Raw genomic sequence first — 16584 nt, forward strand, 5'->3', positions numbered from 1 at the left:
GCGGAGCTGTCCTCCGGGAGCTCTCCTGTGATTGCAACGCTCTGTTTGTTTGTTTGAGCTGAGTTTGTTGTCTGTCTGTTTGAGCTGCCTCTGCCCTGAGACACGCTGCTCTTGGATGCTGCTGTCTGTGCTGCTCTGTCTGTGCTGCGGGAGTGAGGGCTCTGTCTGTGCTGCGGGAGTGTGCTGCGGGAGTGAGGGCTCTGTCTGTGCTGCGGGAGTGAGGGCTCTGTCTGTGCTGCGGGAGTGAGGGCTCTGTCTGTGCTGCAGGAGTGAGGGCTCTGTCTGTGCTGCGGGAGTGAGGGCTCTGTCTGTGCTGCTCTGTCTGTGCTGCAGGAGTGAGGGCTCTGTCTGTGCTGTGGGAGTGAGGGCTCTGTCTGTGCTGCTCTGTCTGTGCTGCAGGAGTGAGGGCTCTGTCTGTGCTGCTCTGTCTGTGCTGCGGGAGTGAGGGCTCTGTCTGTGCTGCTCTGTCTGTGCTGCGGGAGTGAGGGCTCTGTCTGTGCTGCTCTGTCTGTGCTGCGGGAGTGAGGGCTCTGTCTGTGCTGCAGGAGTGAGGGCTCTGTCTGTGCTGCGGGAGTGAGGGCTCTGTCTGTGTTGCGGGAGTGAGGGCTCTGTCTGTGCTGCGGGAGTGAGGGCTCTGTCTGTGCTGCTCTGTCTGTGCTGTGGGAGTGAGGGCTCTGTCTGTGCTGCTCTGTCTGTGCTGCGGGAGTGAGGGCTCTGTCTGTGCTGCTCTGTCTGTGCTGTGGGAGTGAGGGCTCTGTGTTGTGGGAGTGAGGGCTCTGTTTGTGTTGTGGGAGTGAGGGCTCTGTCTGTGCTGTGGGAGTGAGGGCTCTGTGTTGCGGGAGTGAGGGCTCTGTCTGTGAGGCAGGAGAGATGATACAGCCTGTACCGTAGGAGAGATGGAGCAGTTTGTACAGTAGGAGACGGCACGTGCTCTATTTCCGATGCCTCTGGCAATGTTGAAGGAGGCGACGGTGGGCAGGTTGATGAATGGCACTTAGAATAGAAGCCTGTGTCAGTAGGGAGTCTTTGTCAGTCCCACCGGAGAGTGAGTAACATCCGCTTGTGCAGCTGCTCCCAGGTGTGTGTCTGTCTAGACGCAGCTGACAGAGTGTAGAGAGAAGCGGAGCCACTTTGTCAATGCGGCGGCTGTAAGTCGGGGTGTTTCTGTTCTGCGTCTGCAATCAAACTTCAGACCAAACCCGAGAAAAAGTGACATGCATTTCAAACGACTTCAGGGGAACAGATGAGCTGGTGGAGTGTTTTGCAGGGGAGAGGGGTTTTGTAAACGTTAAGGGGTTGTGGGTGTGAAGGAATTGTTTAGCATAAAGAGAAACATGATTGTTATGTTTCACATTGAAAAGCCTAGCATTGTATCAGTTTTGATTGACCCTTTGAGAAGTAAGTGTCTGGTGAAATAGTTAAATATAAGGGCAAGATGGAACTATGAAGGTGTAAAAGGGAACTTTTTCCGTATTTTTGTTTTTCAGTATGACAGGACTATTAAGAACTGCAATAACTGCAGGGTCTGGGGATTTGTAGGGGGTTAATAACTAGAAGCTCACTTTATTCAGTTTATTTATCTTTTGGTCTTGGCAAAATGATTTTTCAGCATTCTCCTTCATAACCAGGGATAGATTTTCAGCCGTTGCTAGTAGTTACCCTCAGGGAATTCATTCAGAACCCAGTCTCCCTCCCTCAAGGGGTGAAGAGTGATTTGAACTCTACCTACATCTGAGTGAAAATTAGAAATACTGCAAAAAAAAGAACATTTCGTTTTAAATTATTTTATTAATCTAGTCTTAACGCTTGGGTGGAAATAGGCAGGCCTAATATCTGCAGTCTGCAATGCCCAAAATGTCATAAGCTATTCACAGAGGGTAAACATTGCAGGTTTTCTTTGCAGCGATAAATCCCTGAGAAAGTGACAGTGTGATCGGGCCCAGAGGAGTCGTCAGGACCCACGGCATCTGTCGCCCCGAAAGTGGAGCCAGAGGGGTGAATTAGGGGGGAGTGGCCTCAAGCCCCACCCACAAGCCCAGCGAATAGTGACGCTTGTTGGGGGGGGGGGGGGGGGTTGGGTGGACAGATGGGGGTGTGCAGAAAGCAGATCTCCAGATACAAAGCGGATGCAGTCCAGTCATGCAGTAACCAGATTCAGCCTGTGAGGACTGTTTATGCTGCCCTACATTTGGGCTGTGGACTCGAGAGTGTGGAGTGAAGGCGGTGTTGTCTAATTGCAGATGCACAGCCATTGTCCGGGATGTCTGGGAGTCCACATGAGTGTCCCGAGTGCATGCAGTCACTGATGTCACTCAGGGTTATAAGACGAACTGAAATCATTGCATGTCTGTAACACCTGAGTTACTTCACCTCTGCAGTGAGTGAACATGGTCTCTCTGTTACAGTCCAGCCTGCATCAGCCCAGGTCACAGTCCACCAACATACCGGGCTTGTATCTGTTTGCTCACGGACGTTGCCCGGGTTTGTGTTGCCTCATTTGCAATTACTAAAAGGCCTTTTTAAATCACATACAGGTTGTCACGCTCATTAGCTTCTCCTGCTCGGTTCTGTGTAGTAATGAATGAAATGTCTGCATCTGACCTCAGCTTGGGGTGTAGTTGTGTTTAATGCCATCTTTGATGCTTCAATCTATCACCCTACCTTCCAGTTACGGTGAAATGAGGATAATAAAATATTAGAACATCAATATTGTCCTAAAGGCTGAGAAATACCACATTACCATTTTGACTTTGTTTCAAACACGCACATAAATTAAAGCAGGTCTGTGTGTAATTAATGACTGTGGAGGCCTATCAATCACTCACCGGAACATCATGGGAGTGGCATGTAAATCATAATGAGTTATTGCTCCTAAATTACTTTATTACGTGTAAACGTATGTTCTCCCTGTCTTCCTGAGACACAACCGGCAGGAGATGCAGTGTCTGTTCCAGCAGATTCTGCCATACTCATTGCTAACGTTTGTTTTTTCCGTGTTATTTTCACATCATTTCATATTTTCCCATCGAATCAGAAGTGACTGGAATGGAGAAAACCCTATAAGGTGGGGAAAGCCAAGAGTCTGTATTGTGACCAGACCGGTCCAGTGGGAAGACTTTTCATTGCAGTATTGTCATTTACCAGATGCTCTTATCCAAAGTGACTTACATAGATTGCAGTTTTATATGTTATCCATTTATGCAGCTGGATATTTACTTAGGCAATTCTGAGCTAAGTACCTTCCCCAAGGGTACAGTAGCAGTGCCCCAGCAGGGAATCAAACCAGCAACCTTTCGGTTACGAGCCCTGCTTCTCGCCACAATGCTGCACTGCTACCCATGAGCAGGCATTTGATCCGGTCACCCCTGACCCCCCCTGTCTGCCTCCCGTCCCTGCAGGTCAGAAGACATGCCTCCACCTGCACGGCATCTTCCCCTACGTCTACGTCCCCTATGACGGCTACGGGCATCAGCCGGAACGCTACCTGCGGCAGGTGGCCTTCAGCATTGACCGCGCCCTCAACGTGTCCATGGGAAACCCCTCCTCCAGCACGCAGCACGTCTTCAAGGTCGCGCTGGTGTCTGGGATGTGAGTGCCGTCCGTCCGTCTCTTCGCTTGAGTTATATTACATCACATTACGTTATTGCCATTTAGCAGACGCTCTTATCCAGAGCGACTTACATCAGTTACAGGTTTTTACAATGTTATCCATTTATACAGCTGTATGTTTACTGAGGCAATTTTGGGTTGCCCCTTTGGGGAATCAAACCTGCAACCTTTCGGTTACAAGTCCTTAACCACTATGCTTCACTGCTGCCACTCACTACATTAAACTCAATGCATTTCCCTATCCGGGACATTTTCCGTGGCTTCCATTCTTATATCTTGTGTATGTATTTTGGAATTACTTCAGGTTAAGCCCCTTACAGGAGGGTGCAGGTTACAGGTGCACCTCCTGTACCAGACAGACTGCTGCCTGTTCCCAATATCATTTTCGAGAAGTCACATTTTCCCCACACCTCCTCCCACTGGTGTTTTTCCTGCACGCATTTAAATGAAGATGTGGGAGAGATATGGGGCCTAGGTTTTAACTGCCTGTTACATATTTAATATCACACTCTCTATCCCACACCCGTGACCCCTAAACATGTTGTGCTGCATCGCCTGCCGGCGCACCGATGCGCAGAGCACCTCTGGATATCTCTCTGAATGCTGTAACCCCCCAATGCAGCTTTCATAGCCAAAAAGGAAGGAGGAGCTGCACGAGGAAGCCGATGTTCTATTGACTTTACTGGTTGCCTAGGTAACAGTATAATCCCAGTGCTTCTCTTTCCTGCGCTTAGTTTTTCTTCTGTACCAGGGGTGAATCGGAGTTTCAGACAATGGGCCGGTCTGTTACCAGCCACGTTAATGTGAAAATGTTAGCCCGTCTTCCCCGGGACATGATCGGGCCTGAAGTCTGCCTAAGCAGTGGCCTTACTCTGCGCCCGCTGATGGCTGGCAGGAGGAAGTCAGACGGCGTTCGAGTGCAGTCAGTGTCGCAGGGAAGTGCGGATCTCATGTTTTAAAATCGCATTCAGTTGGAAAAAAAACGTTTGCATAAAATTCTCTGTGTGACACCCAGAGACCCCTGCTGCATCTCAGATGTAAACAAGATAAGCGAGAGGGGAGGGGGTTTGGGGAAGGGGGGGGGGGGGTGGGGGGGGGGGGGGGGGGGGGGGGGGGCACTCACCTTGTGAGTTGAAGAGCACAGTGAAGACGGTTTGCATTGGCAAAATCAGGTACACACAGTACTGACACAGAGTCTCCTCACTGATCGTGACTGGTCTCCTCTCTTCCTCTAGGCCTTTCTATGGATACCACGCCAAAGAGAAGCAGTTCATGAAGATCTATCTCTACAATCCTCAGATGGTGAAAAGGTGAGTGTCTTATTTTCGTTACACTCCGCTCTAACCATCAGTGAAAGCTGTGGTTAAGGCAGGTGCTTTTTTAGTTAGTCACTCAAGTGTCTTAGTGTTTGAGTGTGTGGTCTCATTAAGCCTGCTTTCTGTAGTGGGTTTCAGTGACGGTTAAGCAGGGGTTTCCTGTTGTAGATGTACTGCTGAGGATGGCTGTGCATTTCTGGTGTTTTTTTTTTAATTTCTTCACAAGGCCGTAGTTCTTTCTTAGAGAGGAGACTTATAAGTGAAGTGTATCATCCACATTAATGATTTCAACCCTGTGGTTGAAACGGTCAACAGCAGCAATGTGTGGATGGCTGGAGAAGGTGCAGACCTCTTCAGCTCTCGTTTAAAGCTGAACCGATGCTGAGTTACAGAGAGGATCGTGGTTTTTGATCCTGCTCCCTCTCATGCACGCGTAGTTGAGCTGAATCTTGTCTGGTTCAGGGTCTGTGAGCTACTGCAGGGAGGAGCCGTCATGAACAAGAGCTACCAGCCCCACGAGGCCCACATCCCCTTCCTGCTCCAGCTCTTCATCGACTACAACCTGTACGGCATGAACCTGGTCAACCTGGGTGCCGTCAAGTTCCGCAGGGCCCGGCGGAAAGGTAGGACCTCACCCCCCCAGCCCGTCACCCCCCTCCCCTCACCCCCCCAGCCCGTCACCCCCCTCCCCTCACCCCCCTCCCCGCACCCCTCACCCCCCCAGCCTGTCACCCCCCTCCCTTCACCCCTCACCCCTTATCCCTCACCTCTCGTCTCTCGCCCCTCTAGAGACCTAGGATGAACGGGCACCTGTACAGCCGGGTGTAGTGTTTGTGTTTGTGTCTGTGTCTGTGTCTGTGTGTCAGTCCCCCAAAATGACGCTATGGAGAACACAGGCTGCTCAATGAATAGACATTTTGGTGTGTGAGAGCATAGTTTTTAGGTAGGCGTAAAGAAAAGCCAGGAGCCAGTGTCACAGTGGAAAACTCCCATTTCATTCACCAACTTTGACATCACGCTGTAATGTCCGAGGGCTACATACCCCTGCTTTAACGCACGAGTGATGAGTGGTCAGTTTAATTCCCCTAAAAGTCTTCCCACATTTTTTTTCCCCACAGTCTTCCCATTCCCTCTCAAAACCGGCTATCCTCACACATTTGAACCATTTGTATGTTGTTTATTATTAAAATGCTGGTATTCTTTAAAGTATCTGAGTGTAAGTCTTGTCGGTCCTGACCTCAGAATGCTCAGGGAAGCTCATCTGCACATCCTCTTTCTGGCCTGGGGATTGGCCGATTGGCTGCCCGCATTCTGCTCTCTCATTCCTACCTGGCATCTTACACTGTGGTAGTGCTCATGGCTCAGGCTCTGGTAGTTTCCAGGCTGTGGTTTTCAGTGTCTGGTGAGGGAGAGCCTGCGTTCTAATCAGGTTTCTGGGAAGATCCCAGAACCCCAGCTGTATTTTGAACTGTATTTTGAAGCCTTTTCATGAGCAACCTGAAGAAGAAGAGAGTTGTGGAGAGGTAGAGCTAGAGCTAGAGCTATGGCTACAGCAAGTCCCAGCCAATCAGACAGGTGGAAGTCCGATCAAAATCTGCAGCTCTGAGGTGAAAATTGGTGAGGTTCCTGAGATGATCTGGACACGGCGGAGCACACCGTTGGAGTGTAACTTACTGCAGCATCATCTGACAGCAGTTTTACCTGGAGACCCGTTTGGTGCACAGGTGTGTTTGATGGACCGCATCAGGCTCCCAGGCCATGGTGCACCACAGTGTAGGATACCGGCCAGTCACCAGGAGAAGGACACCTGATCCAGCAGCGCCGAGAGGGTGCATCAGTACTGCAGATACTGCCAGCAATCACTGTAGGACAAATAAAGAACCACATTAGATTAAAAATTTCAGGAATGTGTGTATTCCCTTAATTGGGAAACAGACCAGGTCTTACCTGAGAAGTTGCTAATGTCACACTCTCCCAATCCTGTCTGATTTGCTCCTCTTCGTGTAATCTGGGTATATATTTGCGTTAGTGTGATTTTTCCACAAGAATATGTATTTTATGTCCTCGCATCACTTGTCAGTACTGCGGTTCTGCAGTGGATGAGTGCGGTTCAGCTGTGTGCTGTGTCTGAGTTCACGCTTGCCCTTTGATTCGCTCCTGCGGCGTGGGGCTCTCCCGGGGAACTCTGGGAGTCTGGGTCAGGCGCTCTGTGTCACGCTGCCAGCGGTGTTGTAGCCCTGCGCCGCTGCGGCTCCACACTGCGGGGGCTGCCACTGTGCTACGCTCATACTGCGTTCCTGCTGTGCCCCCCCCACGCGCGCTACGCACTCCCTCTGTCTGCCCCAGCGGCGCTGGTCAGGATGCGACACCGCACACGGTGCATGAGTCACACGCCAACTCCGACCCCCCTCTCCGGCAGGGACTGGGTTCACCAGGGGACGATCCTGCTGCCGATGTGTAATACCTCACTTCACCCCCCCCCACCCCCCTCGGCAGGCCGGGTCAGGGGGAGGATAATCGCTCTTTCAGATCCCCCGCGCTCGCCGGAGAGAGCTCTGGCCGGCTTCCAGCGCGCTGCATAAAGCAGGAGCAGAGACGCGTGAGGAGAAAGAGCAAGCCGAGGCCAGCGGCCACCGAGGCTCACATCCCTGCTGCTCCGCTCCAACGGGGAGGGACTGCTCACCTTCCCTCTCGCTGCGACAGGAGAAACGCTCCACTGCCGTACCTCCCTCTCACCGCCCATTACTACAGCCGGACACACAGAGTGTTCACCTCCCTCTCACCGCCCGTTACTACAGCCGGACACACAGCGTGTTCACCTCCCTCTCACCGCCCGTTACTACAGCCGGACACACAGCGTGTTCACCTCCCTCTCACCGCCCGTTACTACAGCCGGACACACAGCGTGTTCACCTCCCTCTCACCGCCCGTTACTACAGCCGGACACACAGCGTGTTCACCTCCCTCTCACCGCCCGTTACTACAGCCGGACACACAGCGTGTTCACCTCCCTCTCACCGTGTCCTGGAGAAGCGCTCCGTCCGTCACCACGCTCTGCCTGACCCAGAGAGAAGCGACATGTCCGCCTTCCCTCTCACTGCTTCCCAGCAAAACGCTCCACCCCCCCATGCTGTCCAGTCACCGCGCCCAACCACATCCAGAAAGGGACAACCTCTTCGCCTTTCCTCTCTGCCCCGCTCCCCCTGTATCCCAGTGAAACACTGTGCCACATTACGACTGTCACCGCCTGTCGCTGCGCCCAGAGAGGGGTGATGTGTTTTCCTTGCCTCTGCCACACTTCCTCCCACCGAAAACGCTCCGCCACCATGCCGTCCGTCACTGAGACGCCCCACGTGTTTAGCTTTGGTCTTTGATATTAACGTCTTTGCGTCTTCTCAGTGCGGGGCATTGAGCTCCAGCTTAATCAAAATAAACACCCAGGCAAGTTGGGCCGTTTCGGGCCAGTCAGGGACAGGAACATCACGGGGGTAAAAAGGCAGGTTGGCAGGAGACACAAGAGAAGGTAATCCCCTGCTCTGAACTCGGCTCGGCAGGAGCGGAAGGAGTGTAGGTTGTAGGTTTTTTTTTCCCTCAGATCTCTGGGAGCTGTGACCTGTTTATTCTTTCCTTCGTGAATGGGGCGGGACGGAGCCGTCACCATTTGATCTTCAGTAAGCCCTAATCCTCAGTTGGGCTGCTGTGGGACAGGTATCTGCCATTTCATGCCTGAGTGAGTCCCCCTTCATGGGACGGGAGAGTCTCTCCCCCTTGGCCCAGCACGGCGCCGGAGTGCATGAAAGAGTTAATGAACCGGCAGGAAGTCTCATCTCCAGATTAACGGCTTCTTAAAGACGTTCACGCAAGACCCTCCCCAAACAAAGAGCGGATTTTGGCGGCAAATTCACCTTGCCTCCGGGACATAAGCAAGAGAAAAGGATTTTGGATGAACTTCCAAGAGCTCCAAATCGAACAATATCCTGTACTGCCTGCCGCTGTGCCGCTCGCAGCTTTTCCTTTGAACGCGTTCTCGTGTCGGTCAAGCGGTTGGGCTGAGAAGAGCAGCTGCTTTAAACTTGCTGTCTCTGGTTGCAATCACGGAGGAGTTTTGCGTTAGCGATCAGATGGGGGAATGAGAAAAGCATTCGCAGTGTCTGGTAACGAGCTCTGCCGCGCTTGGTCTCGCAGCTCCGCGGATCCAAGCGGCATGTTCAGAACCAAATGCAAATATGTTTGAATGTGCTTGGCCATGTTTTGGCCGTCTGCGGAGCGGTCTGCTCCCAGCATTAAGGTCAGGCTGAGGAATGTGGCGCGAGCTGTGCTTCCAGCGCAGATCTGGAGTGTATGGTGACAGATCTTAAGAAGCAGGATCAAAACCACCGTGCCACACCGGGCGGCTGTGAGGAGGTGTGGCCTGTAATCGACAGGTTGCTAGTTCAGTTCCCCAGTGGGGCGCTGCTGCTGTACCCTTGGGCAAGGTACCTAACCCACAGTTGCCTCAGTTAATATCCCACTGTATAAATGGATAATATGTAAATACTGTAACCTATGTAAGTTGCTCCAGATAGGAGTGTCTGGTAGATGACAGTCATGTTATGTAATGTGATGTTAAACACATGCAGTTATTTGTTGCTGTTCCCCTCAGTGGAAGAAAAGTTCTGTGTCTGTCACCTCACCTGTCCCAGGTCCCCCCCCCCCCCCACTGTCTCTGTGGAGGGTCTCTCTCCCCACCCTTCCTGCGGAGGCCTGCTCTCTGACCCCTCTCCCCCGTTCTCCCCCCTGCAGAGGAGACTTCGCCCTCACCGTCCTCCTCGGCCCAGGACCGGCCGGGACCCTCCAGCAGGGCAAGCGGCAGCCTGTGGAAGAGCCCCTGCACCTCCAAACTGTCCGACTCCACGCTGGGTGGCACGTTCGTCCGCTGGGAGGAGGAGGCCATCCCCTGGTGAGTGGGACTCCTGTAGGCTTTCACATGCACTCTTCAGGTGTGTGTCTGTGTGTGCATGTGTGCGTGTGTGTGCGTGTGTATGTGTGCGTGCGTTTGTCTGTGTGTGCGTGTGTGTGCGCGTGCGTGCATGCGTGCGTGCGTGCGTGCGTGTGTGTGTGTGTGTGTGCCTGAGTGCTTGTGTGTGTGGTTTACTTTCTGCTTACCTTTGTGGTTTATGTGGATGTATGCATGTGTAAGGAGTAGGTTCTTCAAGAAATACATTCTCTGCTCACCTGCGTCTGCATATATGTGTGTGTGTGTGTGTGTGTGTGTGTGTGTGTGTGTGTGTGAATGAGACTCTGGTCACCTGTGTGTGTGTGTGTGTCTGTAACTGACACTTCTTCTGTATGTCTTCTTCTCATTTGTGTGTGACTGAGATGTGTGTGTGTGTGTGTGTGTGTGTGTGTGTGCGTGTGTGTGTGAGAGAGAGAGAGACTGAAACTATTGTCACCCGTGTATAAATGTTTCTGTAAGAAACTCATACCCTTTTCTTTTTTCGTCTCTGGTTGACCTCTGCTCACCTGTGTGTAAACGAGAACTTCCTGTCTGTGTGCTAGACTGAAACTCCTCTTGTGTGTCTGAGTCATTTCTTGTGTGTGAATGAGACTGAATCTCCTCTCCTATGTGTAAGCAAGACGTTTCTTCTGTGTGCGCATAACAACTCCTCTCCTGTGTGTGTGTGTGTGTGTATGCGTGCGTGTGTGTGTGTGTGTAACTCTTCTCCTGTGCGCGTGTGTGTGTGTGAGTGTGCGTGTGTGTAACTCCTCTCCTGTGTGTGTGCGTGTGTGTGTGTGTGTGTGTGTGTGTGTGTGTAACTCCTCTCCTGTGTGTGTGCCTGCGTGTGTGCGTGCGTGTGTGTGTGTGTGTGTGCGTGTTTGTAACTCCTCTCCTGTGTGTGTGTGCGTGCGTGCGTGCGTGCGTGTGTGTGTGCGTGTGTGTGCATGTTTGTAACTCCTCTCCTGCTTGTGTGCATGCGTGTGTGTAACTCCTCTCCTGTGTGTGTGCGTACGTGCGTGTGTGTGTGCGTGTGTGCAACTCCTCTCCTGTGTGTGTGCCTGCGTGCGTGAGTGTGTGTGTGTGTAACTCCTCTCCTGTGTGTGTGCCTGCGTGCGTGCGTGCGTGCGTGAGTGAGTGTGTGTGTAACTCCTCTCCTGTGTGTGTGTGTACGTGCGTGTGTGTGCGTGTGTGTAACTCCTCTCCTGTGTGTGTGCGTGCGTGCGTGTGTGTGTGTGTGTGTGTGTAACTCCTCTCCTGTGTGTGTGTGTGTACGTGCGTGTGTGTGCGTGTGTGTAACTCCTCTCCTGTGTGTGTGTGTGCCTGCGTGTGTGTGTACGTGCGTGTGTGTGTAACTCCTCTCCTGTGTGTGTGCTGCAGCTCGCTGGTCCTGGAGGAGGTGGAGAAGCTGAGCATGTGTGAGCTGGAGGTGGACGCAGTGGCTGCAGACATCCTCAACCGCCTGGAGATCGAGAGTAAGAGAGAGATACTCATCTCAGCCTTAATCTGGGGACAGGAAGGGGGAGCTCTGTGTTGTTCTGAGCTTGGCGATCGGGCAGGTGAGCGTTAGCGCTGTGGAGACTGCAGGCCTCAGAGGTGCTGGTTTGGGCAGCGGGGGGGCGGGGGGGGGCGGGGGGAAGACCCCCGCGCAGTGCCGGGCTGTTCCAGGTTCTCCCTGACACTCTGCCAGTGCTTGAAGAGCACGAGGGAGTCTGTTCCAGATCAAAGCCTCCGTGCAGTTTCCCCTCCCTCCACCGCCAGCCCCTGCGATCATGCCCATCAGATCTGTTACAGACTTCCCTGCCCAGCCGAAAATAAACAGCCGGGGTGCAGTCCCGTGCTTTCCTGAGGGATTCCTGCACGGAGAGGCAGTCAGAAGGACAGACAGACAGGCGGGGTGCTCTCTCCTGTCTCTCTGAGGGATATCTGCATGGAGGGACAGATGGACAGACAGGCGGGGTGCTCTCTCCTGTCTCTCTGAGGGATTCCTGCATAGAGGGACAGACAGACAGACAGACAGGCGGGGTGCTCTCTCCTGTCTCTCTGAGGGATTCCTGCATGGAGGGACAGACGGACAGACAGACAGGGTACTCTCCCCTGTCTCTCTGAGGGATTCCTGTATGGAGGGGCTACACACAGCCGGGGTGAAGGAAAGAGGGGGACAAAGAGGCCTGCTATAGGGGGTTGGGTGGAGTGGGGTGTTGGTTTTGGTAAGAGGAGAGAGGCGGGTCTTAGCAGTCATTTTGCAGATGGTTTTTTTTTCTGGCCAGTTCTGCATAATGTGTGAATGCTGAACAGCCTTGAGACCTTAAACGTGTGTCGCACACGGTATGGGCGTTAAAAACTTCTTCTTAATTACAGCGCAATCAGAACATCATGTTCTATTGTTCGCATGAATGTGACAACCTGCTGGAGCAGAAACTGTGCTTGCATGTTGGATTGTGTTTTTCATTGGCTGTCCATGGATCCAAGGCTGTTGGCTGTGGGCACACAGATTATGAGATGGGGGGGCTGGGAGAGGGAGGGGGGGTACCATATGTGCTTTTTCCCAAGTCCCAGAAGCAGCGGCAGATATTTTAGAGGCCAGGCTAATCAGGGGGTGAGTCAGCGAATCAGGGTGTTGGATTCAGTAGAGGTGAACTGTGACACAGCTGTCTGTCTTTGGCATGTTTGGATCTTTGGAGGAGGGCTATAATGAGCTGTGTGTGGTAGTACAGTGTGTTTGGATCTTTGGAGGAGGGCTGTAATGAGCTGTGTGTGGTAGTACAGTATGTTTGGATCTTTGGAGGAGGGCTATAATGAGCTGTGTGTGGTAATACAATGTGTTTGGATCTTTGGAGGAGGGCTATAATGAGCTGTGTGTGGTAGTACAGTGTGTTTGGATCTTTGGAGGAGGGCTATAATGAGCTGTGTGTGGTAGTACAGTGTGTTTGGATCTTTTGAGGAGGGCTATAATGAGCTGTGTGTGGTAATACAGTGTGTTTGGATCTTTGGAGGAGGGCTATAATGAGCTGTGTGTGGTAATACAATGTGTTTGGATCTTTTGAGGAGGGCTATAATGAGCTGTGTGTGGTAATACAATGTGTTTGGATCTTTTGAGGAGGGCTATAATGAGCTGTGTGTGGTAATACAATGTGTTTGGATCTTTGGAGGAGGGCTGTAATGAGCTGTGTGTGGTAATACAATGTGTTTGGATCTTTTGAGGAGGGCTATAATGAGCTGTGTGTGGTAGTACAGTGTGTTTGGATCTTTTGAGGAGGGCTATAATGAGCTGTGTGTGGGGCAGTACAGGCTGTGTATGGTACAGTATGTGGGGCTATGGAAGTAAGATGCTACACAGACGCGACACAGTGTCTAGGGGACAGATAATGCAATGCTCTGTGTGCGTGCATGTGTGTGTATGCGCATGTATGAGTGTGTGTGTCTGTACGTGTGGTAACCCTGCACGGCGATGTCTCTGCAGCTCAGATCGGGAGGAACCCCGGTCTGCAGGCCATCTGGGAGGACGAGAAACAGAGGCGCCGGGAGAAGAACGAGTCGTCACAGATCGACCCCCCAGAGTCGCAGGGTGAGCCAGCCGAGCACACACACTGCGCGCGCACACATACACACACACACACACACACACACACTGCGCGCACACTCACACACACACACACACACTGCGCGCGCGCACATACACACGCACACACACACACACACACACTGCGCACACACTCACACACACACACACACACACACACACACACACTGCGCGCACACACACACGCACGCGCACACACACACACACACACAGCGCACGCACACATGCACGCGCACACACACACACAGCGCACGCACACACGCACGCGCACACACACACACACACAGCACGCGCGCGCACACACACACACACACACACACACACACACACACACACACACACACACACACTGCGCGCGCGCACATACACACGCACACACACACACGCACACACACACACTGCGCGCGCGCACATACACACGCACACACACACACACTGCGCGCACACACACACACACACACACACACACAAAGAAGCTGATCCCCAGCTTGTTGTCATGGCGTACTCTTGGGTTGTCACAGAGCCGGGATGTGTGAAGCCGCTCTGTACCTGTAATTTCCTCAGGCCTGCCTTTGTGGCTCAGCACTGTAAAGCATCAGTAATGCCGAACAGTGAGGTACAGATACAGCCCAGAGCTGCTCTGACTCGTCCTGCTCTTTAGGTGTGGAAGGAAGCTCATTGTCAGAGATTCTGTGGCAGTTTGCTGGGGCTTCTGAAAATGTTTGGATTTACTTCAAAAAGGTGGCAGTTAATATGCAGTACAGCTGGATATTTGTTGCTATTGGGTGTCGATTTTGAATAATTTCATCAGTCATGTAGACTTGAACACACCGTTTCCCACAGTCCCTTTCAGTGCTCAGTAGTTTTTTTTCCCCACTTTAATATCACATTGAGTAAGATGAGCTGAAACTTGGTCGCGTGAGAGACAGGCTAGAGCTCAGGACTGAGATCTTTCCCTTTGATGAGTCAGGACTCATTGCCAGCAGATGAGTTCGCTCCAGAGCTCTTTCACTTTCACAGGCTGGCCTACACTTTTCCCCCGTTGTGGTTGGGTTTGTTTTTTTAGATTAGTGTGCACTCCTGCCTTTCATTGTAGTGTCCTATTATGGTCTGTCACAGGATTCTCTGCAGCCTGTGTGGAATAGCCGCCCACTCTCCTGAAGGGTCACACAGTAATGCTTCTGCTTTGGCACAAACGTATAAACTATATAGTGTGGCCAGATTTTTTTTTTTTGTTCCCTCAGGGGAAAGTATGATCCATGATAGCAGCACTAGCCAGTTCTGTAGAAGACCATATAGAAATCCAAACCTTCCAAGCTCAGATAACTTATCAACAGTCTGAAAGGTTTGAAAAGAGAGCTCATTTCCCAGATAGACATTATTCACAGAAAGAAGTCTTAAATCCTTTGTCCATGCTGTTCTCATGAAAGTGAATGTTGACTTGTGCTTGCCTTTCTGCATAGTAATATGCATGACTGCATATTGCATGAAAATTATTGCAGAGGTCTGCTGGTTCCGTGTGGCAGGGGGCTGTGGTGTTTCGGTGTTGTGGGGCTGGTGCAGGAATTGCGACGCAGGGTTTGCAGTGACCCGCAGTCTGTCCGCAGCAGGGGGTGCATGCTCCGTCAGCAGTGCGTAATGTGCTTTCCGCTGCGTCTGATTCGCTTCCAGATCGCGGGTTTGTCACCACCGCGGAGAGCGAGAGAGCCTTCCTGAAGAGATTCAAGGAAATCCTGAAGGAAAATGAATTCTCCTTGTAAGTACAGAGCTCGCTTCCTTTAAACCTTTTTTTTAATGGCAATAATAGCACAGGTGTTAGATTGGACGCTGCTCCCCCACAGAGGACTGGTTGTTTATCGACTGGTTTTAATTGTGAAGAGGGACCCATTTTGGCATGACCCTCTCACGTCTTCATTGGAAGTGGTTCCTACTTTTATTACGTGGAGATTCATACATATGCCCCAGTTTACAAGGAACGACCCTTGGCCCTTATTGAATTCACTTAAAACCTGGTGGGTGGATGGATGGATGAATGGATGGATGTATGGATTGGTGAGTGGGTGGGGGGATGAATGAATGAATAAATGAATGATTGAATGAATGACCCCTGAACCTGAGTGAACTATCATCACACTGCTTCATCTCACGGAGGTGCTGTGGATACTGAATACTTGTCTGGATTCAGACGTGTTGGGGAGACGTGTGGGAGTCTTGCAAACACTGTTTAGCTAACTTGCACAATGTTAGCTGTGCATATCTGGTTTATCTACTTGTGTGAAACATACAATGTACCTCCCCAACTTGATTTTGGCTTAGTCATGGTTCTCAGATTTACAGCATTAATTGTTTGAAAAACAAGTTCTTTTACTTATGCACAATAATCTGGTCAGTGGCCTGTAATGTCAGAGAGGGCTGTTAGAAGGTAAATTCAGGAGACGCTTAGTCGAGCTGGTAAGACATTTTGTCCACTGGTTCTGATTGCATTGTCTTCAGACAATGTGACATCTGGGATTGTTCTCCCACCCCCCCCCCCCCACCCCCCCGCTCCTTATTCTTGGCTTGGCTACGAGATGCGTTTCTGAGCGTTTAACATTCCCAGGCCTTTTAAGTCGACATGTCTGACTGTTGGAGGGAATCTCACTCATCGCTTCCTGGCTAATCTCAGCTGTAGGCCTGTGGAGTCACCGACAGTGCAGTGGGAGATCTCAGATCTCAGCATTCTCCTCACATTCTCCCAAAACTCTCCCCCACCCCCCCGACTTGCCGAGCACAAAGAATTTCCTGTTGTAAATACAGTACAGTTGGCCCGATGCGTCAGTTACATCAACCCCAGATGGATTCTATTCACAGAGCCTGATACCGAAGGGGTGTAAAAAAAAAAAAAAAGCATGGAGAAAAAATTGAGCGAATCCATCAGCATGCCCAGCGCTGTATCAAAGGCTTTGGCGGCTGACAGATCTGATCTCACGTGACACTGCAGTACTGTACCTCCCTCCCTGCAGGTCTCTCTCTGTTTCTCTGCTTCCTCAGGCAGTGGCGCCACTGCAGTTTTTTTTTTATGTGGGTGTGTCCCGTGAAGGTGGAGTCGGGGAGCGAAATGT

The 16584-nt window shown here is 51.6% G+C and overlaps 1 protein-coding gene across 1 annotated transcript in view; it reads left to right on the forward strand.

The window, feature by feature from the left end:
* Window positions 1–16584, forward strand: part of rev3l (REV3 like, DNA directed polymerase zeta catalytic subunit) — a 65654-nt gene that overhangs the window by 23025 nt on the left and 26045 nt on the right. The window contains exons 2-8 of the mRNA XM_036549284.1: window positions 3399–3588; window positions 4845–4919; window positions 5388–5548; window positions 9708–9864; window positions 11281–11375; window positions 13364–13468; window positions 15155–15239. Of these exons, the coding sequence (XP_036405177.1) occupies window positions 3399–3588; window positions 4845–4919; window positions 5388–5548; window positions 9708–9864; window positions 11281–11375; window positions 13364–13468; window positions 15155–15239 (868 nt within the window). The remainder of the gene's footprint in view (window positions 1–3398; window positions 3589–4844; window positions 4920–5387; window positions 5549–9707; window positions 9865–11280; window positions 11376–13363; window positions 13469–15154; window positions 15240–16584) is intronic.

The sequence above is a fragment of the Megalops cyprinoides genome, chromosome 17 (genome assembly GCF_013368585.1).
Source record: "Megalops cyprinoides isolate fMegCyp1 chromosome 17, fMegCyp1.pri, whole genome shotgun sequence".
NCBI classification, from domain to species: Eukaryota; Metazoa; Chordata; class Actinopteri; order Elopiformes; family Megalopidae; genus Megalops; species Megalops cyprinoides.